We start from the raw sequence: 25,716 nt of genomic DNA, 5'->3' as shown, positions 1-25,716 counted from the left end.
AACTGGCAAAATTTAGAGGGCGGGGTGATAGAGCGGATCCGGAAATGGACGAGGCTACTCTGATGTCTCTCCCTCCGAGGGAGAGCACTGGTGCTTAACCAACTAGTCCTGTTCACGCTCTGGTACCGGCTCAACACCCTGGCCCCGGCCCCGGGTTTCCTGACCCACCTCTGGAGATTGATTCTAGAGTTTTTCTGGTCAGGAATGCACTGGGCCCCTGTTGGGGTTCTTCATCTACCCCTGAAGGAAGGAGGGCAGGGCCTGAAGTGTCTGTACACTCAGGTCCGCGTTTTCCGCCTCCAGGCCCTGTAGAGGCTCTTTTATAGTGCAAGTAGTTCGGCGTGGAGCATACCGGCGCACGCCTTCCTGCGCCACTTCCAAGGGCTCCGATACGACGGGCAGCTCTTTTATCTTTGTCCGAGAGGTTTTCCGCGAGACCTCTCCGGGCTGCCGGTCTTCTACCAGGACCTCCTCTGGACCTGGAAACTGTTTCAAATGACCAGGTCTGTGGCGGCCACCGTGGGAGCAGATCTCCTCACGGAGCCCCTGCTGCACAATCCGCAACTCCGTGTGCAGGCGGCGGAGTCTCGCCCGGTGTGCCAGAGGTTGGTCCTGGCAGAAGTCACGAGGGTCGGAGACCTCCTGGACTACGACCGGAGAGACTGGCTGGATCCCCTGACGCTCACTCGGCGCATGGGGCTCTCCAGCCCTCGTACCCCCCGTGCGTGCTTCAGGAGGTGAAGGCCGCTCTGACCCCCGCTGCTCGGGCTTATGTCAACTGAGCCTTGCGCGAGGGCGCACCCCACCCATCCTCTACCCCAAGCCCGCCGGACCTCTCCATTGGGCCCCTACCCTGCCGATCCCAACAAACCCCTCACCCTTTCACTGCAAGCCAGCTGCATGAACTGCAGCCGGTCAGTTTTCAAATAGCACCACAGAAATATTTATACACAGTCACGCTTCACACCCTTCACGCCCACACCCTGGTGCCCCGCCCCAATACAAAGTGGTGGGACCTCCTGCCACCTTTGGAGGGTGAGCAACCTCGATGGGCCAGCCTGTATTCCACCTTGCTCCCGAGGCCCGTCGGGGACATCAGTTGGCGGCTCCTTCACGGAGCTGTGAGCACGGGCGTGTTTCTGACACGGTTTACCCCCATTCCGGATACTTGCCCTTTTTGTAATGTGAGGGAAACCCTGGCGCATGTATATTTAGAGTGTGCCAGATTGCAGCCCCTTTTCCGGCTCCTCACAAATATTTTATTACGCTTCTGGCTCCATTTCTCCCCTCACCTTTTTATTTATACACTTCCGTGGCCCCACAAAATCGCGGGATCTCCTGGTCAACCTCCTCCTAGCCTTGGCTAAAACAGCCATTTATAAAACCAGAGAGAGGAGGTTGGCCCATGAAACATCCTGCGATTGTGGGGGCCTTTTTCCGATCCTCAGTACATTCACGTATCCGGGTGGAGTTCCTCTGGGCGGCGTCCACCGACTCCCTTGACGCCTTCGAGGAGCAGTGGGCGCTGTCCGGGGTTCTCTGCTCAGTGACCCCGTCCGGTTCCCTCCGTCTGACCCTTTGATTGAGGGGAAGAGCGAGAGACGCCAGCCCCAGCCGTTGCCGCTGTGGATACCATCATTACTGTCATCTAAGAGGGATCCTATAATACATGGGTGTCTACACCCCCCACCCCTAAACCACCCACCCCACAGCCGTGCCCATCTTGCCGGGCACTCTCAGGAGAGGGAGGATCGGTGACACTGGGCGCGGCACTAGGTAACTCGAGGGGGTGGAAGACCACGAGTGTCGAGGAAGCCCCCCCGCTCTAGGCCACCAGGTAACTCAGGAGGGTGGAAGACCACGAGTGTCGAGGAAGCCCCCCCGCCCTGGGCCCAGGCTAGCCTGAACACTTCTCCCTCCTGAAAGCTGCTGTGTTATACCTTCTGTTTGCGTTGTTTTGTTGCATAGTTGTTTTGTTTCCTTTGGTAATTCTTGTAAGTGTTACAAATAAACTTCTTTTCTGTTTAAAAAAAAAAACAAACACCTTCCCTGTTACCTTACCCAGGGAAAAGGGACCTACATAGCCTGCTCTCCTACTGCTGCCCTCTGGCCTGGGCTTTTCTTGCTTTTTGCCCCTGCTTCGGCTCCCCCCCTGACCGGGCCAGATGCTCTCCCCCTTTCTTTTCTTTTGTTGTTTTTTTTTCTTTCTCTGCTGTTGCTAGAGTGCTGGCCAGCTGCCGGCCGGCTGTTAGCCCCCCCCCCCTCCCAGCCCGCCTGCCCTCGGACGCTGCTGCTGCTCCAGCTGAACCTCCCCGATAGAGGGGGGGCCTGCTGACCCGCTCCCCGGAGGGGGGGAGTGGAAGGACCCAGCCCCCAGACCCAGCCGCTTGCTGTTTGTTTGTGGACCCATCTCCGGCTGAGAGAATTTCTTATCACCTGCTCTGGCATCCCTGGAATGTTGGAGCTGTGAAAACGAAAGCCTGGACAAGGAAGGGAAATAGCCGTCTACCGGAGGAACACCTCCCGGGGAATCTACAAATCGCCGTGGAGGGGGCCCAAGACTGAGTAACTTTCAAACTGTGCTCTTGTGTGGGGGGAGGCCTTGACTGTGTCGTGACTGTGTTTGTAGAGACACAGGGGATGTGGCACGGAGCTGCCCCCCGATCCATCTGTGTCTCCCCCCTCCCACACACTACTATCCTCATCACTGCCCCCTCCATCGTCATTGCTGGCTGTTTAACATCTGCCTCTGGACTTAGCTGCTCGCCCTGATTCCACCATGTGGGCCAGAAGCACCAGCCAACCAAACAGGACTCTCTGGACAAGCGTATGGTGGTTCATGTGCCCCCCCCTCGAACTGCCCCTCCCACAGTCTGTCCCTTTTTACCTGACCCCAACTCCAGTTAACCACCTGCCACCGCCCCCACTGGGGCATTGGCAATGGAGGACACCAGGGTGACCTCCGCCGCTGCTATGCCCACCACCTCCCCAGACTCTAGGAGAGCCCCCCAGCCGGCAGGAAAGGCCAGGGCAAGAAGAAGGGGAAGGGCCCCGCTAAAACCACCAGGCCCTCCATGGCAGGGGCCACCCCCACTGCTGCGGCCCCGCCATCGACCACGGCATCCCTCCCCACTGCCCTCTCCACCGGCTCTGCAGGTGTCCCTCCCTCACCCCCCCAGGATGTATGCCCGGGCGGCGGCAGCCCCCCCACCTGCTGCCTCGTCATCTCTCCTGTCCACCGCCTCCGCCTCCATCAACAGCGGCCGGGGCCCCTTCCCCACCATGACAAGGAAGCATGGTGTCCGATGCCTCCTGGTGCCCGCCTTGCCCTACATGGAGACCTACTTGCGGGCGTTGGCAAGGGTGGTGGGGCCCTCGGCCATTGTGGCGGCCTCCAAAATGTATGGGAAGGTCGTCTTCTTCTTAGCATCAGAGGCTGCCGCCCAGGAGGTAGTGGAGAGGGGCCTGGCGGTGGGGCAGGGTGTTTGTCCCCCTAGAGCTGCTGGAGGACCTGGGCGTCCACCTGGTCCTGACCTCTGTCCCTCCTTTTCTCCCCGATGCTGCCCTGTTACCCACCCTTTCCACCCTGGGGAAACCTGATTCTGTCATCAGCCCTCTCCTGTTGGGCTGCAAGGACCCCACCCTCTGTCACATCTTTTCCTTCCGCCGGCAAGTGCAGCTTCTACTGCCATCGGCGGCGCGTGATGGAGAGGCGCTCAAGGGGTCCTTCCTAGTCCCCCACCAGGGGGCCCATTACCGGGTGTATTTCTCCATGGGGGAAGCCTGGTGCTACCTCTGCCAGGCGTCAGGGCATGTCTGGAGGGACTGCCCCTTAGCCCAGCAAGGATGAGCACCTGGGATCCCCAAGACCTGGCAGGACATTGGCCCCATCATTGCTGACGCCCTTGGCCTTCCGATACCCGAACCCGCCCCCTCTCCTCTTTGGACCACCACTTCTCCCGCTCAGGCCCAAGGGGCACCTCCCCTACAACGCCCAGATGAGAGGGAGAACCCCGCCTTTGCTGCTGACAATCTGGCGGGGCCTATGGAGGAGGGTGTGGCAGAGATACCACCAGGCATGGGAGAAAGCCTGCCCCAGGGAGAATCCTCCCTCCCTTATGCCACCCCACCGTCCCTCCACCAAGCCCCTGAGCCATCGTCTTTACCCCCTGATACGACCCCTGCTAACCAGCCCCCAGATGATGCCATGGAGGGCTGGGCCCTAATCCAGGGGAAGTGAGGCAAGCGGAAGGCTCGAGCTCCGCCTCATCTACCCAAGGCAGAGGCCCCCCGGAAGACCAGGAAGGGGGGCACCAATGCCGAACCTTCTGCTTTGCCCACAAGTGCGTCCCATCCACCAGTGTCAGCCGGGAAAGACGTGGTAGCACTGGAAGGTAGTGTTTCCCCTCCAAGGGAGACCCTCCCCTCCGAGACCCTTAAGGAAGCCCCTTCTGTCCCGACACTACCCGAAGCCCCCGTGAACCCCGAGGCAACCATCGTGGCAGGTGCCAGCGGGGAGAACCCCGGGGTGACGGAAAGTGTCCTCTCCTCCATGTTCGAGGAGATCGAGGCCCTAGATCTGACCCCGGTCACCCAGGGGGAGGACGACCTTTTGCCAGAAAACCTCAATTTGGGCGACTTCACTCCACCTCTCTTTTCCCTATGCTCCCTCCCCCTAACTGCTGTTTCTGCTCCCATTTCTGAGGAGCCCCTGGACTCTTCCATTGACCCGGCTGTTGAGGGCACCCCGCTGACGACGACCGAGCCTGCCCAGGTGACAGCCAGCGCCATGCGGCCGGGGCAAGGGGCCACCAGGGGCACCCCCCATTGGTGCGGAGCAATTGATTTCCTTCCTGGGCGGGGGCCCAACAGAAGATAATCCACCTCCTGATGCTGTGGCCGCTAAATCCACCACAGAGAGCATGCCCAGTGTCACTGAGAGCTCCCTCCCCACCCTCTTAACCCTTGACCCTGATCAGGAGGCGCCACCATCCAGCTGCTTGCCTCCCGAAACCCAGAACCATGCCTCTGCCCTGCCCCTGCCCCTATCCCTATACAGTCTACCTCCTGCGATGTTATTGCCGCCCCCGGGGCTGTCTCCTTCCCTTTTCCAACTGATGACCCCCAGGGAGCGGCCTTTGCGTTCTCCTGCCCCGACCCATTGGGGCTGCTATTTTCCCTCCACTGCCCCCTATCGCCCCAGAGCTTGAGGTGGGCCTAGAAGCTCCAGCCCATCAGGCACCCCGTCGGGGGTCCGCACCCTGCTTGTCCATTTTAGTGGACCACAGGGCTGCACCAAGGGCCCCACTGGGGAACAACTGGGAAACCGTAACCCCACCTCCCCATGAGCTGCGAGGAGAGCTGCGGAAGTTTTTAGAGGATGTCCATGGCTCCTGCAACAGCTTGCTCTCCAGCGATGGGGGGATTTTTTTCCTCCGGACAGGGTCTACTTTAACCATTCCACGATTCGGCAAGCTGGAGTGGTGACCCTGTTCTCCCCCGACCTATGGCCCGAGGTGCTAGGGGTTGCCGAGGCCATGCAGGGTTGCCTGCTGCATCTCCAGGTCCGTATAGAGGGGCTCGTGGTTAACCTCGTTAACATCTATGCCCCAACATCGGGCCCGGAGTGGCTGCAATTCTATCAGCAGGCGTCCACCTTCCTCGGCACCTTAGGTTCTCACGAGTGCTTGGTCCTGGGAGGGGATTTTAATACCACCCTCAAGAAGCGAGACCACTCAGGGACTGAGCAGTGCCTGGCCACCACGGACACACTCCGGGAGATAGTTGAACATCACTCCCTAGTGGACATCAGGCATGACCACCACTCGGATGACACTTCCACGTTCACCTTTGTCCGGGTGGAAGCCCATCGGTCGAGCCACTCCCGGTTGGACCGCATTTATCTATCACGCTTCCATCTCTCACGAGCCCATTCCTCCAGCATTCGGCTGGCCCCATTTTCTGACCATCACCTACCCACCGTGACAGCCTCCCTCTGTGCGGAGAGGCCAGGGCCGGCCTATTGGCATTTTAACAACAGCCTGTTGGAGGATGAGGGCATCGTGATGTCCTTCTGGGAATTCTGGCTGGCCCGGTGAGGGCAGCGGCATGCCTTTCCCTTGGCGCGGCAATGGTGGGACCTGGGGAAGGTGCGCGTCCGGCTTTTCTGCCACGACTACACTCGGGGCACCAGCCGACAGAGAAATGCGGCGATAGAGCAGTTGGAACGGGAGGTCTTAGAGCTGGAGAGGCGTCTGGCCGCCAGCCCCGAAGACCCGCTCCTCTGCGGAGCGTGCTGGGAGAAGCGGAAGGAACTCCAGGCCCTCGAGGACCATCGGGCCAGGGGCGCCTTTGTTCGATCCCGCATCTGCCTCCTTCAGCAGATGGATCACAGCTCCCGCTTCTTCTATGCCCTGGAGAAAACAAGGGGGGCCAAGAAACACGTCACCTGCCTCCTGGCAGAAGACGGCACCCCCCTCACGGAACCGGCAGAGATGTGCGGGAGGGCCCGAGCCTTCTACGCAAGCCTTTTCTCCCCGGATCCGACCGACCCTAGCGCTTGCAGAGTGCTTTGGGTGGAGCTCCCTATGGTCAGCGCGAGCGACCAAGACCAGCTAGAGTTGCCTCTCGCTCTGGCCGAGTTCTCGGAAGCCCTCTGTCATATGCCCACCAATAAGTCTCCAGGCATGGACGGGCTGACTGTGGAGTTCTACCACGTGTTTTGGGACGTCCTCGGCCCAGACCTAGTCACCATCTGGGCCGAGTCTCTGCAGAGCGGGGTCCTCCCTCTCTCGTGCAGGCGAGCTGTGCTCGCCTTATTGCTGAAGAAGGGGGACCTCCGCGATTTACGAAATTGGCGTCCCGTCTCACTCCTCAGCACGGACTACAAAATCGTAGCAAAAGCAATCTCGCTGCAGCTAGGGTCTGTGCTGGCGGACGTGATCCACCCAGACCAGACCTACACCATCCCAGACCACAGTATCTTTGATAACCTATTTCTGGTTCGGGACCTTTTGGAACTCGGGTGTAGAGACGGTCTGTCGTTTGTCCTCCTGTCCCTAGAACAGGAGTAGGCATTTGATAAGGTGGACCACGGGTACCTCCTGAGCACTCTGCAGGCGTTTGGCTTTGGACCCCAGTTTGTGGGTTTTCTCCGGGTGCTGTACGCCTCCGCAGAGTGTCTGGTTAAGCTCAACTGGACCCTGACTGAACCGGTCAGCTTCGGGCGAGGAATACGGCAGGGGTGCCCCCTCTCGAGCCAGCTGTATGCTCTGGCGATCGAGCCCTTCCTCTTTCTCCTCCGCAGGAGGTTGACAGGGTTGGTGCTGCGGAAGCCGGAGCTGTGGCTGGTCCTGTTGGCGTACGCCGATGACATGCTCCTTGTGATCCAGGACCCCGGCGACTTGGCGCGGGTGGAGGCTTGCCAGGCCATCTATTCAGCAGCCTCCTCCACCCGGGTCAACTGGGTCAAGAGCTCTGGCTTGGTGGTAGGAGACTGGCGGCAGGCGAGCTCCCTCCCACCCGCGCTTCAGACCATCTGGTGGAGCGCGGGTCCGCTGCTCTACCTCGGTATTTACCTTTCTGCCATGCATCCCTCTCCACCGGAGAACTGGGAAAATTTAGGGGCAGGGTGATAGAGCAGCTCCGGAAATGGACGGGACTACTCCGATGTCTCTCCCTCCGAGGGAGAGCGCTGGTGCTTAATCAACTAGTCCTGTCCATGCTTTGGTACCGGCTCAACACCCTGATCCCAGCCCCGGGTTTCCTGACCAACCTCCGGACATCGATTCTGGGGTTCTTTTGGTCAGGAACACACTGGGCCCCTGTAGGGGTTCTTCATCTACCCCTGAGGGAAGGAGGACAGGGCCTGAAGTGTCTACACACTCAGGTCCGTGTCTTCTGCTTCCAGGCCCTACAGAGGCTCCTCTATGGTGCAAGTAGTTCGGCATGGAGCACACTGGCGCACGCCATCCTGCGCTGCATCCGAGGGCTCTGATATGACCGGCAGCTCTTTTATCTCCATCCGGGAGGTCTTCCGCAAGACCTCTTCGGGCTGCTAGTCTTCTACCAGGACCTCCTCCGGACTTGGAAACTGTTTTTAACGACCAGGTCCATGGTGGCCACCGAGGGAGTAGATCTCCTCGCGGAGCCCCTGCTACACAACCCCCAGCTCCGTGTGCAGGTAGCGGAGTCCCACTCGATGCGCCAGAGCTTGATCCTGGCAGAAGTCACGAGAGTCGGAGACCTCCTGGACTACGACTGGGGAGACTGGCTGGATCCCCTGACGCTCGCCCGGCGTATGGGGCTCTCCAGACCTTGTACCCCTCCGGCGCGTACTTCAGGAGGTGAAGGCCGCTTTGCCGCCCGCTGCTCGAGCTTACCTTGACCAGGTCCTGCTCAAGGACACGCCCCGCCCACCCTCTACCCCAGGCCCTCTGGACTTTTTAATTGGACCCCTGCCCCGCAGATCCAATCTACCCCCCCCCCCACCCCTTCACTGCGAGCCGGCTGCATGAACTGCAGCCGGTACGCTTCTAAACCGAGCCAAGGAAACATCGCGCTCCACAACCTTCATGCCCTCACCCTAGTGTCCTGCCCCGACACAAAGTGGCGAGACTTTCTGCCACCTTTGGAGGGTGAGCAGCCCTGGTGGGCCAGCCTATATTCCACCTTGGTTCCGAGGCCCGTTGGGGACATCAGTTGGCGGCTCCTTCATGGAGCTGTGAGCACGGGCATGTACTTGGCGTGGTTCACCCCCATCCCAGATACTTGTCCCTTTTGTGGTGTGAGGGAAACCCTGGCGCACATATATTTGGAGTGCGCCAGGCTGCAGCCCCTGTTCCAGCTCCTCACAAATCTCCTATTATGTTTTTGGTTGCATTTTTCCCCTCACCTTTTTATTTATGCACTCCCCATCTGTGGCCTCACAAAGTTGCGGGATCTCCTAGTTAACCTCCTCCTGGCCCTGGCTAAAACGGCCATCTATAAAACCAGAGAGAGGAGGTTAGCCGATGGAGTTTCCTGTGACTGTGGAGCTGTTTTACGATCCTCGGTCCATTCATGTATCTGTGCGGAGTTCCTCTGGGCGGCGTCCACCGACTCCCTTGATGCTTTTAAGGAGCGGTGGACGCTGTCCGAGGTTCTCTGCTTGGTGTCCATGTCCGGGTCCCTTTGTCTGACCCTTTGATTGGGGGAGAGAGTAAGGGACCCCAGCCCCAGCCATTGCTGCTGCGGACATCACCATCCTAGAGGGGTCCTTTCACACGTGGGTGCACGTGCCCCCCCCCAGATTGTCCACCCCACAGCCTGCCCCTCTTGTCGGGTGCTTTCAGAGGAGGGAATTGTTGGTGACGCTCGGGGGTGGCGCCAGGTAACTCGAGGGGGTGGAAGACCACGAGAGTCAATGAAGTCCCCTCGCTCTGGGCCACCAAGTAACTCGGAAGGGTGGAAGACCACAAGAGTTGAGGAAGCCCCCCACTCTGGGCCCAGGCAAGCTTGAACACTTCCCTCCCCTGAAGCTAATGAGAAAACAATTGTGATAGGTTGCTGTGTTACACATTGCATATGCTGCTGTTTTTACTTTGTAAGTGTGTTATGCAAATAAAAATATCTTTTGCTTCAAAAAAAAATTACTCTCCTATAGCCATCTGGCCTGACCCTGTCACAAGAGTCAAGCCCCCAAAGCACAGGCCTCCACTCTTTGATTTGAAGGAATAATCCCATTAGGTGATAGCAGTAGTAGGCTCTTATCTTCTATGCAAAATAATAACTAGAGAGGACATGACACTTAACCAGTGTCAAATCACACAAATCATTGTACTAATGTCTCAAGAATGGCTGTTCATCTTAACAATACCATATTCACACGATATCAAAGGTAGGCATGAAGAAACAAGATTATTTACTATTCATTATTTCTCATTCTTCAATCTCCTCGTTAAAAAGTTGCAGTCAACCAGTCAGGGATCAGAAACAACATGTGCATCTGAGGCCACACAAAAAAACAGAGTAAATAGTTATAGGGAATAGCTCATGAATAACCATGTTGCCTGAAAATTGTTCATTCACACTATTTGGTGGATAATTACAAAAAGTGAAGAGATTCACAGAAAATAGGACTGATTCACAAACTATTTGAGAATGGAAAAAGTGGTTAAATTGATCAGATCACTGATTTACAATGAATAAGTTGACCTGCACTAGCTTGATATGTACCGTCCGACTCTCTTACTTCTGCAGTATATTATACTTTAAACATGTCACAGTCCTTGACCAGAAGGTGATAAATAGTCATTTTAAAATTACCTCTAAAATGAGTAATGTCTCATTAACTTCCTCTGCAGTTCACATCTGGTATTTAGTGAAAAATATTTTCTCATGATGATTCATTAACTTCATGGGACCATGTCCTGAAACCCTTGCTCAGGGAAACTCCCATTTATATCAGTAGGAAGTTTGATAAGAGGCAATGACTGTTGGATCCGCATAGCGCTATCCATCACTTCCCTGTCACCTAAGCTCGGCTGCACAGAGATGTGGGTCCCTTCAGAGCTGGGCTCCATGGCATCCAGAGGGTGCAGACTCCCTCTGCACTTTTCTATGCATCCAGCCCCTTATGTGGCAAAGCCAGACTGATTTTAGTGCAGGCGAGGCCCACTGCAGCCATGTGGAAGAGGACAAGATGCATCTGTCAAGGTAATGAGTGTATGGTCCTCTAGTGCAAACAGCTTTGAATTCATTGCAACTCATTGAATTACAACAACCCAAATAAATGTATCTCAATGTCAGAACTGACAGCTTTAGCAGCTTTTTCAGGGGAATGCTGTTTGCGCTCATGCTGGCTCCTATTCCTCTCTTATGTTCACAAAAACTGTCAGGGAGATCAGCCCAACCTCCCTGCACAGTCAAAGAGCATACACACACTGTTATGTTTTTCATACACAAATAATGATTGCTCAATTAATTACTTTTTATTTTAAATTACACAACAAAACAACATAAGAGAGCACATTGTGTATGTGTCTTCTCTGCAACACATTACATCTAAACTGAACACAAAATGGCAACTGCATCCAGCAGACTCTTAGGCCCTGAACCCCGAAGGTGTTTAGGTGCTTAACTCCATTGAAGTCAGTGGGCATTAGGATTAGATCCTGAAAGGCATTTAGGCACCCAAAAGACTTACAGGTGCAGTACACAAGAAACAAAATCTTGCCACTGGGGGTATGTCTACACTTTGGGCTGGAGGTGTAATTCCCAGCTCGAGAAGACATACCCAGACTAGCTGTCAAGGTTCCTTTCCCACTCTGAACTCCAGGGTACAGATGTGGGGACCTGCATGAAAAACCCCCTAAGCTTATTTTTACCAGCTTAGGTTAAAACTTCCCCAAGGTACAAACTATTTTACCTTTTGTCCCTGGACTTTATTGCTGCCACCACCAAGCGTTTAACAAATATAACAGGGAAAGAGCCTACTTGGAAATGTCTTTCCCCCCCAAAATCCCCCCAAGCCCTACACACCCTTTCCTGGGGAAGGCTTGATAAAAATCCTCACCAATTTGCATAGGTGAACACAAACCCAAACCCTTGGATCTTAAGAACAATGAAAAAGCAATCATGTTCTTAAAAAAAGAATTTTAATTGAAAAAGTAAAAGAACCACCTTTGTAAAATCAGGATGGTAAATACCTTACAGGGGAATCAGATTCAAAACATAGAGAATCCCTCTAGGCTAAACCTTAAGTTACAAAAAGACACAAAAATAGGAATATACATTCCATTCAGCACAGCTTATTTTATCAGCCATTTAAACAAAACAGAATCTAATGCGTATCTAACTAGATGGCTTACTGACTTTTTACAGAAGTTCTGACCTGCATTCTTGCTCTGGTCCTGGCAAAAGCAACACACAGACAGAGAGAACCTTTGTTTCCCCCCCTCCAGCTTTGAAAGTATCTTGTCTCCTCATTGGTCATTGTGGTCAGGTGCGAGCGAGGTTGTCTTAGCTTTTTAACCCTTTACAGGTGAAAGAGTTTTTCCTCTGGCCTGGAGGGATTTAAAGGTATTTACCCTTCCCTTTATATTTATGACACTAGCTCACTAAAGGTAGAGCATAGCTGTGGTGGCATGAGCCATGGGAAGAGTTAGCCACCTCAAATATATGCTTCTCAGATAGGTATGTACTTGGGTGGCTAGCTCCTCACAACAACACGGCTACCCTATTTTTAGTGTGCTGACTCAATCAGAGCTAGTGAGGGCATGTCTCTTTGAACTGGAATTCACACCTCCAGCTTGAAGTGTAGACGTAGCCTTACAAAACTACATTCTTCACATGCATGAATGCCCATCAGACTGACATATACGGTGTATGTTTGCCTTTATGAGGCATTTTACAGGAAAACTACTTGAGGACAGCAGCAGCAAAGTGTTACTGGAGATTCATGTATTCATTTGTGAATACATTGAGCAGTCATGGGATAAGAGGGACAATCCTCTCACGGAGCAGTAACTGGTTAAAAAAAGACAGGACACAAAGGGTAGGAATAAATGGTCAGTTTTCAGAATGGAAGGAGGTGAACAGTGGTGTCCCCCAGGAATCTGTACTAGGACTAGTACTGTTCAACATATTCATAAATGATCTGGAAAAAATATAGGTGAACAGTGAGGTGGCAAAATTTGCAGATGATATAAAACTACTCAAGATAATTAAGTCCCTGACAGACTGCGAAGAGATCTCACAAAACTGGGTGACTGGGTAACAAAATGGTAGATGAAATTCAATTTTGATAAATGCAAAGTAATGCATATTGGAAAACATAATCCCAACTATACATACAAAATGATGCAGTCTACATTAGTTGTCAAAACTCAAAAAAGATCTTGGGAGTCATTGTGATAGTTCTCTGAAAACATCTGCTCAATGTGCAACAGCAGTCCAAAAAGCTAACAGAATGTTGGGAATCATTAAGAAAGGGATAGATAAGATGACAGAAAATATCATCATGCCACTATATAAAACCATGGTACACCCACACCTTGAATACTGCATGTGGTTCTGGTTGCCACATCTCAAAAAAGATATTTTAGAATTGGAAAAGGTACAGAGAAGGGAAAAAAATGATTTAAGGGTATGGAAGATTAAAAAGACTGGGACTTTTCAGCTTGAAAAGAGATGACGAATGGGTGATATGATAGAGGTTTATAAAATCATGAATGGTGGGGAGAAAGTGAGCAAGGAAGTGTTGTTTACCCCTTCACATAACACAAGAACCAGGGGTCACCCAATGAAATTAATAGGCAGCAGGTTTAAAAACAAACAAAAGGAAGTACTTCATCACACTACTTCCTTGAACAGTCAACCTGTGGAACTTGTTGCCAGGGGATGTTGTGAAGGCCAAAACTGTAACGGGGTTAAAAAAAGAACTAGGTGAGTTCATGGAGGATAGGTCCATCAATGGCTATTGGCCGAGATGGTCAGGGATGAACTCTATGCTCTGGGTATCCCTAGCGTCTGACTGCCAGAGGCTGGGAGTGGACAACAGAGGATAGATCACTTGCTGATTGCCTGTTCTGTTCATTCCCTCTGAAATGTTACCTGAAATCGGGCCAGCTAGTAAGCTTAGGGAGGACTAATGACCCACCAGAGTTTGGCAGAAAGCAGCACGTTTATTATACTGATAGCTGAGCTCAGAAGAAGTGTGTGTGTGGGGGGTCACACTCACACTTGCATACTCACGCACCCAGCACAGGCACAGCACTGGAGGTGTCAGGATCCTTCAACGTAAGTGTCCCACAGTGCAGCGATGGATGGTGCGATGAAGGTAAGTCTTCCCGAGGCACGATGGAATGCAATGTGGCGAACCACTGGCCAGGCAGTCCGGGTGAAGGGCCCTCACAGGAGGTACAATCTTATGAGTGCACTCCCGAGCACATGGTCCCTTCCCCTTTTAAGGACCTGCTCCTCATGGCCCATGACTAGAGATGACTTGGCCACATCTGGTTGGTTACACTCCACCTTGGGTAGTGTCCATACATTGGGCATTTGATCACTGCCTAATCAGAGTCCCAGCCACCTTGTCTACCTGCAAGCTCTTCTGATCTTCCAGCTGCTCAAGCAGCCCATTCATCCCACAACCATTCCAGGAAGGAGCGGGGAGGGGGAAAGCCACTTCACAGGTATTCAAAAAGGGAGAGGAGACAAAAGGGGAGGGGGGGAAGAGGTGTAACAGACCTTTTGAACCTACAGGTTATACAGAGCATAGTCATACAGAGCATACAGATCACTGCTGCTCCTACAACATGAGCACCCGGTATTGGCCACTGTCGGAAGACAGGATACTGGGTTAGAGGACCATTGGTCTGACCCAATATGGCTGTTCTTATGTCTCACTAATGCATTGCCATTTCTGTTGAGAAATTAAACATCACCTTGAAGGCTACTACCAAGCTATCTTCCTGCCCTAATGGAATATATAATTTCACCAGGTGTATTCTTGTCATCTGACAATTATTTAAACATATCTAGAAGCATTTTATTATTATGTAGCATCTTATTATTATGTATTGTGTAGTTATTTTATGAATAAGAATAAACCAACCTCGAGGTAGCCTATAATGCAGTATTTCTGAGGGCCAGTCAGTCCACAAACTGATGAGGCTGTTAGTTGCTCACTGCGACCCACCAGAAGATCTCCAACGGTTGGATGACAGGAGCCACTATTACATTCATCCTCTGCATGCAGGAGACTAAACAGCACTGAACACAAAAGACAAATACAGCTGTAATGGTGTTGTGACATACTCAGCTATATGCTCCAGAGAAAAGCAGCTACACTGGAACGTCACCTGAATTGTCCTTTGTCTACACTTTCCTTTTGTCCTTTGTTTAAGCTGCTTGATAGGATTCAAAAGAGCTTCTCTAATTCATAGGTTCATAGATTCCAAGACCAGAATGGACCATTTGTCTGACCTCCTGTATAACACAGGCCATAAGAACTTCCCCAAACTAATTCCTGTTTGAAGTAGACCATGTCTTTTAAACATTGCCAATGATGGAGAATCTACCACAACCCTTGGTAGGTTGTTCCAATGGTTAATTCCCCTCCCTGTTAAAAATGTGTGCCTTATTTCCAGTCTGAACCCACCTGCTGCAGATAATTATAAATAAATTGGTAACTAGCATATTGCATATCAGTGCTAAAATTTTGATCAATATTACATCGTGCAATAAATATGTGAAACTGCCAGGCACTAATAATTTGTTATGCTTTGTGCTTCATATGTAGATATAGCAAGCACTGATGAGGTATTACTGATAACATCACAGGTGACCCCATACACAGGGCCAGAGTCTGACCTCATTTACATTAATATGAATCTGGAGTAACTCTGCTGATTGCAGTTGAAATGCTCCAGATTTATACCAGCGTAACTGAGATTGGAATCCAAGTCAGTGATTCCTCAGCTTGTCAGATGACTTGAATTGAACCCCTAGCTTTGGTCTCCATACCCCACATTTTCCAGGATAAGATGGACATTTAGGAACAGAAATAATTAGGAATCAGATAATCACAAAGCTTTATGGCTTGCATTGCCTGACATGACTTTCAATATTTTCCTCCCAGTAAGTTAAGATTTTCCTTGCAGGGTTTTACCCTTTTAGGCAAGTTCTGTCCTGAAACATTGAACAGGAATGGGAGCCTTGGAGGCATCATTGTTTAACTCTGCTTGGCTCAACTTCTGATAAAAATTGTGTTTTAGGATTCTAAGGGAAACTAGAGAGATTATTAATGCAGTGTTAGAAATAGCAGACTAGCATCAATTAAGAGTGTTTGTAGGGAGTGCTGAACTGTCAAACTTCAATTTATGGCTTAGGATATACTTCAGACAGGCAGTTTACTTACAAGCATTTTCCGTAGTCAAGTAATAGGAGTGTTTGGTTTGCCCTACTTTGCTTCCCAGATTCACATTTATCAACTGTTGGCAGGCATGGGTTATCTGTTTTAGGGCCTGACCCAAAGCCTATTGAATACAATGGGAGGGTTTCCTTTGACTTTAATGAACTTTGAATCAGGTCTTTGGAATGCAGGTACTGGAAAGAGGAGTCATTGGAGTGTTGCACCTGTGTCTTACCAGGACTATATTTCAGTAGAATTTAATAACCATTGAAAACACTTTGTGTATCACTAGAGGAAAGATGAAGCAATGTAATGAAAGGCTGGGAAAATATGTAAATTACACAATATTAACCAAAAAGGTTTAGCCTGGACATGTGTAAAGTATTTGCACCTACCAAACTTTAAAAGAATGATCAGCTCAAGCCACATTCTTTTATGTGACAACCAAACGAATTGGATACCTGCAGGAGGAAAAGAAACCTGTTATGACATTTAACAGTTTGCCTCATCAAACCTCTCCTCATGTATACATTATGCTCATAGCTGTCTTACATTAACTGATACCACTGAAATAAAAATACAGGCAGATGAAAAGAAAATGCAGGCTTTGATTTCCTGCTAGTGACTAACAGCTACATCAAAGCAAAAGAACAACTCAGAATTGCTTTTGATAAGATTTCAAAAGGTTGTTGACACTTAAAAATAAAAATAAAGTGCTATAAGCAGAAGTCCCATCTTATCATTTAAATATAACCCATTTAACCCTAAGCAGATCAACTGAGGCATGATAATTGTCTCATGCCGATATGCATAGCAGAAACAATATTATGAGTGAGTCATTAAGCATGTGCAATGAGGAAAATAGCTAGTAGCTCTGGACCAGGTGCTCGTGCCCTGCAGAAAGACCTGTGGAAGGGGAATCATCGGAAGACAAAGTTTTTCCTTGTGGGATTTTCTCTGCATCCTTCCTACCAAGGGAAGGATTAGCAATCAGAATGGGAAGAAGTGAGACCTATAAACCTCAAGGGTCTTGGAAAAGCAGATGGCAGTCTCTGTGCCTGCTTGCCTGCCACCTCAAATGAAGCCATGCTGTCCCCGGTGTACATTATAACCCACTCCCTTTCAAGAGGGACAAGCAGACACAGAGGACTTGTTGATACTGCTTGTAGCATTAACTTCTGTGGAGTAGCAGAGAATAGCAGCTTTCCAATTCCATCCCTGATCCTAATTCCCACACAGCCCTTGCCATGTGGAGTAAGCTAAGATGAAATTCCACAGGATACCAGGGTAGTGGCATTTCAAGCATTTCCATGGAACTAGTCATATGAGTAAAGTCATTTACTTATTTGCAGAATTGGGTCCTATGTTAGCATATTTTGCAATCTCCATAATTACACAGCTATTTTAGCTATAATAGTGGGGAAAAAATTATAAAAGGACAACCAGCCTTCTGTGCTCTATGCTGGTATCTCATTATTTCAGTTCCCCCTAGCGTACAGCAGCTTTGAAGGATCTTGAAGAACTATGTATGAGAAGCTGAGTAACCTTTGTGCAGTTGTGCCTTTTGCTATCTAGTTGTACAGTAACTCCTCGCTTAACGTTGTAGTTATGTTCCTGAAAAATGCGACTTTAAGTGAAACGATGTTAAGCGAATCCAATTTCCCCATAAGAATAAATGTAAATGGGGGGGTTAGGTTCCAGGGAAATTTTTTTCACCAGACAAAAGACAAAAGACTATATATATATATATATATATACACACAGAGAGAGTATAAGTTTTAAACAAACAATTTAATACTGTATACAGCAATGATGATTGTGAAGCTTGGTTGAGATGGTGGAGTCAGAGGGTGGGATATTTCCCAGGGAATGCCTTACTGCTAAATGATGAACTAGCAATTGGCTGAGTCCTCAAGGGTTAACTCATTGTTGTTAATGTAGCCTCACACTCTACAAGGCAGCATAAATGGAGGGAGGAGAGACAGCATGGCAGAGAGACAGAGACACACACCATGTGTGTGAGAGAGAGATGCATGTTGCTCCTTTAAGTACGCTGACCCCACTCTAAGTACACTGCCTTTTTAAGTTAATCAGCATGCTGAGACAGCAGCTGCTGCCAGGAAGCTCCCTCCTTCCTGAGCCCTGTCATGTATCCCCCCTGCTCTATGGAAGATGGGGTAAGTGGGGTGCAGGAGCAGGGGGAAGGGGGATACCCTGACATTAGCCTCACTCTTCTCCCCCCACACCCCCCGCACAGCAAGCAGGAGGCTCTGAAGAGCAGCTCTAAGGCAGAGGGCAGGCGCAGCACATGGCAGTGGGGGGAGGGACAGCTGAACTGCCGGCAATTGATAGCCTGCTGGGCAGCTGCTGCACAGGGAACTTAGGGAAGTGGGGAGCTGATGGGAGGCTGCCGGTCCATCCTGGTTCCAGGCCCCACCAGCTAGCTGCAAAGGGCTGCTCTTCCTGCAAGCAGTGGACAAAACAGGCGGCTGCCAAACAACATTAGAAGGGCACATTGCACAACTTTAAACGAGCATGTTCCCTAACTGGTCAGCAACGTAACAATGAAACAACGTTAACCGGGATGACTTTAAGTGAGAAGTTACTGTGAAGGGAATTTCCAGCAGACCCAATTTCCTATGGCATAATTCAGCAAACATTTTCCTGTTGAGCTGAACTTCAAAATTTGATACTGTATGAAAATAACAGACAGACCTAAGCAGTGGTGAGCTGGAGCTGGTTCGCACCGGTTTGCGTGAACTGGTTGTTAAATTTTGAAGCAGTTTTAGAACCGGTTGTTAACCTGCTTCCCTGCAGGGGGCGCTGAGGCTTTGATGGGCTCCAGCCGAGAAGTGATGTAATTCCTCCTCCGGCTGCCGGGGATGCTGTGCTGCGGGAGCCATGTGGGCTGCCGCCTGGCCCTGGGCACGAGCCCTGTTCCTGCTGCTGCTGCTCCCCCGACCCCTGGCCCTGGGGCTCCCGCTGCTGCCTGGTGGGTCCCCAGCTGCTCTGCTGGGCCTGGGCTGCGTCCTGCTGCTCGGGCTGCTCCGAGCCGCTCTCCCCATGAGCACCCACCACCCTGCCCACAGCCAGCCCCTGTCTCCAGCCACCCCCACACCCCCTGCCTGCACCAGCCCCTGACCGCAGCCAGTCCCTGTCTCCAGCCACCCCTGCACCCCCTGCCTGCACCAGCCCCTGACCGCAGCCAGTCCCTGTCTCCAGCCACCCCTGCACCCCCTGCCTGCACCAGCCCCTGCCACACCCCCTGCCCGCAGCCAGCCCCTGTCTCCAGCCACCCCTGCACCCCCTGCCTGCACCAGCCCCTGCCACACCCCCTGCCCTCAGCCAGCCCCTGTCTCCAGCCACCCCCACACCCCCTGCCTGCACCAGCCCCTGCCACACCCCCTGCCCTCAGCCAGCCCCTGTCTCCAGCCACCCCCACACCCCCTGCCTGCACCAGCCCCTGCCACACCCCCTGCCCTCAGCCAGCCCCTGTCTCCAGCCACTCCCACACCCCCTGCCCGCACCAGCCCCTGCCCGCAGCCTGCCCCTATCTCCAGCCACCCCCTGCACCCCTGCCCGCAGCCAGCCCCTGTCTCCAGCCACCCTGCACCCCCTGCCTGCACCAGCCCCTGCCAGCACCAGCCCCGCCACACCCCCTGCCCGCAGCCAGCCCCTGTCTCCAGCCACCCCCGCACCCTGCCTGCAGCCACCCCCTGCACCCCTGCCCGCAGCCAGCCCCTGCACCCCCTGCCCTGCCTCCAGCCACCCCCACACCCCCTGCCCACAACCAGCCCCTGCCTCCAGCCCCCCCGTACCCCCTGCCCGCAGCCACCCCCTGCCTTCAGCGCCCCGCACCTCCTGCCCGCACCAGCCCCTGTCTCCAGCCCCCCCACACCTCCTGCCTGCACTAGCCCCTGCCGCACCCCCTGCCCACAGCCAGCCCCTGTCTCCAGCCACCCCCGCACCCCCTGCCTGCACCAGCCCCTGACCGCAGCCAGTCCCTGTCTCCAGCCACCCCCGCACCCCCTGCCTGCACCAGCCCCTGCCCGCAGCCAGTCCCTGTCTCCAGCCACCCCTGCACCCCCTGCCTGCACCAGCCCCTGCCACACCCCCTGCCCGCAGCCAGCCCCTGTCTCCAGCCACCCGCGCACCCCCTGCCTACACCAGCCCCTGCCACACCCCCTGCCCACAGCCAGCTCCTGTCTCTAGCCACCCCTGCCCGCACCAGCCCCTGCCTGCAGCCAGCCCCTGTCTCCAGCCACCCCCACACCCCCTGCCTGCACCAGCCCCTGACCGCAGCCAGTCCCTGTCTCCAGCCACCCCTGCACCCCCTGCCTGCACCAGCCCCTGCCACACCCCCTGCCCGCAGCCAGCCCCTGTCTCCAGCCACCCCCACACCCCCTGCCTGCACCAGCCCCTGCCACACCCCCTGCCCGCAGCCAGCCCCTGTCTCCAGCCACCCCCACACCCCCTGCCCTCAGCCAGCCCCTGTCTCCAGCCACCCCCACACCCCCTGCCCACACCAGCCCCTGCCCGCAGCCTGCCCCTGTCTCCAGCCACCCCCTGCACCTCCTGCCTGCACCAGCCCCTGCCAGCACCAGCCCCACCACACCCCCTGCCCGCAGCCAGCCCCTGTCTCCAGCCACCCCCACACCCTGGCTGCAGCCACCCCCTGCACCCCTGCCCGCAGCCAGCCCCTGCACCCCCTGCCCTGCCTCCAGCCACCCCCGCACCCCCTGCCCACAACCAGCCCCTGCCTCCAGCCCCCCCGTACCCCCTGCCCGCAGCCACCCCTTGCCTTCAGCGCCCCGCACCTCCTGCCCGCACCAGCCCCTGTCTCCAGCCCCCCCACACCTCCTGCCTGCACCAGCCCCTGCCGCACCCCCTGCCCGCAGCCAGCCCCTGTCTCCAGCCACCCCTGCACCCCCTGCCTGCACCAGCCCCTGCTGCACCCCCCGCCTGCAGCCAGCCCGTCTCCAGCCCCCCCCACTCCCTGCCTCCAGCCAGCCCCTGCACCCCCTGCCCTGCCTCCAGCCCCCCCCGAATCCCCTGCCTGCAGCCAGCCTCTGCCTCCAGCCAGCCCCTGCACCCCTGCCCACAGCCAGCCCCTGCACCCCTGCCCTGCCTCCAGCCACCCCTGCATCCTCTGCCTGCAGCCAGCCTCTGCCACACCCCCTGCCCTGCCTCCAGCCATCCCCGCCTCCAGCCACCCCCGTACCCCATGCCCTGCCCCCAGCCAGCCCCTGCCGCACCCCCTGCCCTGCCCGTAGCCAGCCCCACACCCCCTTGCCTCCAGCCAACCCCACACTCTCCTGTCTCCAGCCAGCTCCGCACCCCGTGCCCTGCCCCCAGCCAGCCCCTGCCGCACCCCCTGCCCTGCCCGTAGCCAGCCCCACACCCCCTTGCCTCCAGCCAACCAGCACCCTCCTGTCTTCAGCCACCTCCGCACCCCCTGCCCTGCCTGCAGCCAACCCAGCACCCCCTGCCTCCAGCTAGCCCTGGCCCACGCCCTGTCTGCAGCTGGCCCCACATCCACTGGTGCCCTGCAGTTCCCAGGGCAGTAACCCTGCACACCTGCTTCAATGGGGAGGGGCAGGGAGCAGCTGGGACCCACATATGTGCACACCCTAGGGTGACCAGACAACAAGTGTGAAAAATCAGGACAGGGGGTGGGGGGTAATAGGAGCCTATATAAGAAAAAGACCCCAAAATCGGGACTGTCCCTATAAAATCGGGACATCTGGTCACCCTAGCACACCCCCAGGGAGTGGCAGGGACCCACACGTGAAACAGAGCTCATTTCTAGTTCAGGCCCATCTTTTAAAAAAAGAACTTTAGGCAGGGTTAACACACACCCATATTTTCCCAGACAGGTCAGGCTTTTTGGTTCTTAAATCGCCGTCCGGGAGGAATTTTTAAAATTTAAAAAGTTAAAAATTCCTCCCGGGAAAATACAGACGTATGGTAACCCTGTCGGTACAAAAAATATATACTGGGGCACATCCCTTAAATCAGAACTTTTGATAGGGAACTGGTTGTTAAGATTTTGGCAGCTCATCACTGGACCTAAGTACAATTTTAAGTACTGCCACTGAACAGCACTTGGCCTGTTAGTAAGATACGTGTCAATAGTAACCTATCTATCTAGGTACCTGTATGGCCCCATCACTACTACAGTATCTGAATTACTAATATTATAAAGTGCTGCACTAACAATATTCACTGAAGCCTACCTTTGCTGTTGCATTGGTTTAACATGTGAAATGACAATCAGCAAAAATGACATGCTGTAGCTCAAATGCATAGCAGGAAAGTTAAATGTTAAAATAGGTCTTACCTGGACCTGGGAAGATGAAGCGTTTCTAGAAATGAATGGAACAAAATGAAGACAGCAAGACAAGACATACCAGTGAGTTTCAGCTAAGAAAGGAAAGTGCTTACCCTCAGGCATCTGGGCGTAGAAGAAAAGGAGAACCAGTCTAAAACCTACCAAAGAGGTGATTTATGAATTCATTCAGCCTGAGTTTTTGGCATTAGCAAATACATGCAGTAAATAGAAACAGCGATCAGTATATTTAGAGCAGAAAATAGCATTACTTTAGTTTAAGAATTAGTCAACGATTCACAAAATGCTGGCTTGTGTGTCTTTGATTCTGTGTTCCACTTTGTAGCTGAGAACCAACATACAGTATTTATATCTAATTTACAACAAAAGGTTAGTAGCATGTGAACACCCTAATTTGGGTAGGGACAATTCAAACCAGAGTAGAGTGGACTTCCAACAGATGTGCACGTTGACTTAAAGAATCAATCCTTTGTGTCTGAGGAGACGATGTAGAACCACACACTGAAAATAAGGGGCTGGTGGTACAAGTATAGCTAAGAGATCTGGCCATGTACCTCGCACTACCACAGATTTCCTGCGTAGCTCTGGACAAGTCACAGCCACATTTTCAAAAGTGGATACTGATTCAGGGTGTCTCCTGTGACACGATCCCCAGAGTGCAGCCTGGGACCATGGGGCCGCTGTGCCCCCTGAAGTCTCTCCAGCTTGGGCTGTCTCTCACAATGCCTTGCTAGTAACAAGCAGCAAGCCCCTCCGGGAGCTGTGATCACTCAGCACAACAGCATGTGGAGCCCCACACCCAGCTAGATTGCATGAATGCTCCCAGAGCCGCTTTCATGCAAGGGAAAGGCACCAGCCAGATCCCCTCAGCTCCCAGCACTGTACCCCAGGAATATACCATCCTAAACTGCTCAAGATGAGCAGTGAAAATTTATTAATTGTTTCACCATGTCATCAATGGAAAGTATATATAAACCACCCTTTGTAAACCTGAGCAGTTTTGCCACACACTTCATACAAACTCACTGGTAAAGATAAACAATAAAACAAATGTACTGACTACAAAAGATAGATTTTAAGTGATATTAAGCGATAGGCAAAAAGTCAGAGTTAGTTACCAAAATAAAATAAAATAAAATAAAATAAAATATAAGCACGCAGTCTAAACTCTTGACCCTATTAGACTGGGTAACATCTAGATTAAGCAGTTTTTCTCACCCCACTGGATATAGCAATCCTTAATATACAGGGTTATCCCTTAAACCTGGGCCAGCCTCCTCTGTTGGAGTCTTCAGTTTTCTTCTGAGTGTCTTGGTTGCTTGCAGTGTAGGTGGGGGCAGGAGAAAGGCCAAGCATGGGCCTGATATGTTCTGTTTTTATACCTTCAGTCCCATGTGCTTGGGGAGCACAAGTCCAGGCATGTCTGGGGTCATTGCTGATTCCCCAGGCAAGGTTGAGCAATTCCCCTGGTGTGGCCTCATGAAGATGAGTCATTGAATTGTAGCTCCCTTGCTGGATAGTGGGCTGTTGATGATTGTTTGACACTTCACCCTGGCATTGGTTACTTTCCTGGCTGTTGTCTCTGAGGAGCAAATATCTGGCTGATTCCCCAACTTACAGCATGTTTTAGTGACAACAATACAACACAATCTCATAACTTCATATGCGCTAAAGATATGCATATGCAGAGAGAACAGTGACTTTCCTCACATGGCATACTTTACAGTATATGTCAGATCACAATGATATAAAAACGAGGAATCTGGGGGTTACAGGGTGCTCCCCCAAGGTACAGAATGTCACATCTCCAATTTTGGTTCCCCAGTTTGAAACACTTTGATTCTGATTTTCAAAAATGTTGAACACCCAAAAAATGTTGGGCACTAAGACACTCAACCATCAGTGGCTACTTTTGAAATTTTTAATCTTAAATCCTCAGAGCTTCAGTTTCCCTACGTATAGAATGGGTGCTGTGCGGCCTAATCCATTGCTTTGTTTGTAAAATACCTTGAGATCCTGTGATAGAAAGTTCTATAGATGAGCAAAATACACATTATTGTATAACCAGGGGATCACCTTTCTCTCATTTAATTTCTATGGTGACCAGAAAGTTCTTTCATTCCTAAATTAAGGCTTTAGTGTTGTGACTGTTCTTCTGTCACCAGGATTGCTCTTTGCAGAAATAATTCACACACTGACATTTTTAGAAATGTTTCTCCTCAGGAACACTTGTAAATTACTTGTTGGAGCACAACATCTTCTCAGGCTGACTTCATCCCTTATTTGGTGTGTATTCATCTACAGGGGGTATGAATTATTGTAGAAGTGCTTTACATTTAGTGGGCATAAATACTGACAAATAAACACAAAGGATTAAGCAATAAATCAGTTTTCCTACAAGATGTACATTCTATTTTTCATGATTAATCAAGGTGTCAGTGTAGATAAGGGTCAAATATTGTAAGAGAATATTATTCTTAGGATAATACTACATTGTAAAATAATGCTTGATCTTTTATTAACATTTTGTAGGAAAAACATTTTTGTTGCAGAAAAATTATGTGCGAAAGGAATTTAGCGGAAGATGTATATGTTATGTATAAGTTACAGGTAGGTCCAGCCTTTTGAGTTATATAGGATCCCAAGCAAGAGTGGGGCCTCAAACTACTGGAGGCAGGGACTTAGAAACCTCTTTCCTACATCTCTGGTCCCAGCACTGGCAAATGATCTGGATTTAGGGTGAGTCATCATTTCCACTGGTAGCTAGGGCAATATGGATCTGGTCTATGACTTGTCACGTCATCACAGGCTTGATGGTTGCAGTTGTTATGACTAAGGTCCATTCTTGATATAGCCTGATAAGTAAACCACAAAGTTGCTAACAAAATCAATATGTTTCCTTCATAAAGACTAACCAGAGTATGATGGGGACGAAGGGGTGTGTATGGAGGAATGGCTGCTGGGCTTCATTTAGACTGTAGTAATATTTTACATCTATACTGTACTCTTCATTCTGTGGAGTCCAAAGAACTTTAAAAAATATGGACTGGATATTGCTATGTGCTGAGACCCTGTACCTCCCATTAAAGTAAAAGGAAATGGGATGTTCTCAACAATTCTCATTGCAGAATTCCTGGGTCAAATCCTGAAGTCCTTACCCAGACAAAACTTTCACCCTATCTTACATCCCTGAGATTCCACCCAGCTTGGTTCCCAAGGAAACACCAAAACAAGGGACCAGATTTTCGACAGAGCTGAGCACATCTCAGTGAGAGCTGTTGGCTTCTGAACATGTTTGAAAGTCTGGCCCAGACGCCTCAGCCCTTGAAAATCTGGCCTGAGCTCTTTCAAAATTCTGGCCCCTTCCTTTAAAGTCCTTGCATTTTTATTAGAACTGGATGAAATATTTACATTGAGAATATTTTTGATTAAAAATGCCTGTGGGATTACATGGAGACCTTCTCATGAACAT

General features: G+C 51.9%; 1 protein-coding gene across 1 annotated transcript in view; it reads right to left on the bottom strand.

Annotated features, from left to right (window-relative positions):
* Positions 1-17,001, bottom strand: part of LAMB4 (laminin subunit beta 4) — a gene marked incomplete at its 5' end in the record, with an annotated part of 84,682 nt that extends 67,681 nt beyond the window's left edge. Inside the window, 2 exons of the mRNA XM_084635948.1 lie at positions 14,597-14,754; positions 16,962-17,001. Coding sequence (XP_084492074.1) covers positions 14,597-14,754; positions 16,962-17,001 — 198 coding nt within the window. The remainder of the gene's footprint in view (positions 1-14,596; positions 14,755-16,961) is intronic.
* Positions 17,002-25,716: the final 8,715 nt, after the last annotated feature.

Source organism: Lepidochelys olivacea (assembly GCF_965140295.1).
Source record: "Lepidochelys olivacea isolate rLepOli2 genome assembly, chromosome: 1".
Lineage (NCBI taxonomy): Eukaryota > Metazoa > Chordata > Testudines > Cheloniidae > Lepidochelys > Lepidochelys olivacea.
This window is presented reverse-complemented; position numbering and strand designations above follow the sequence as displayed.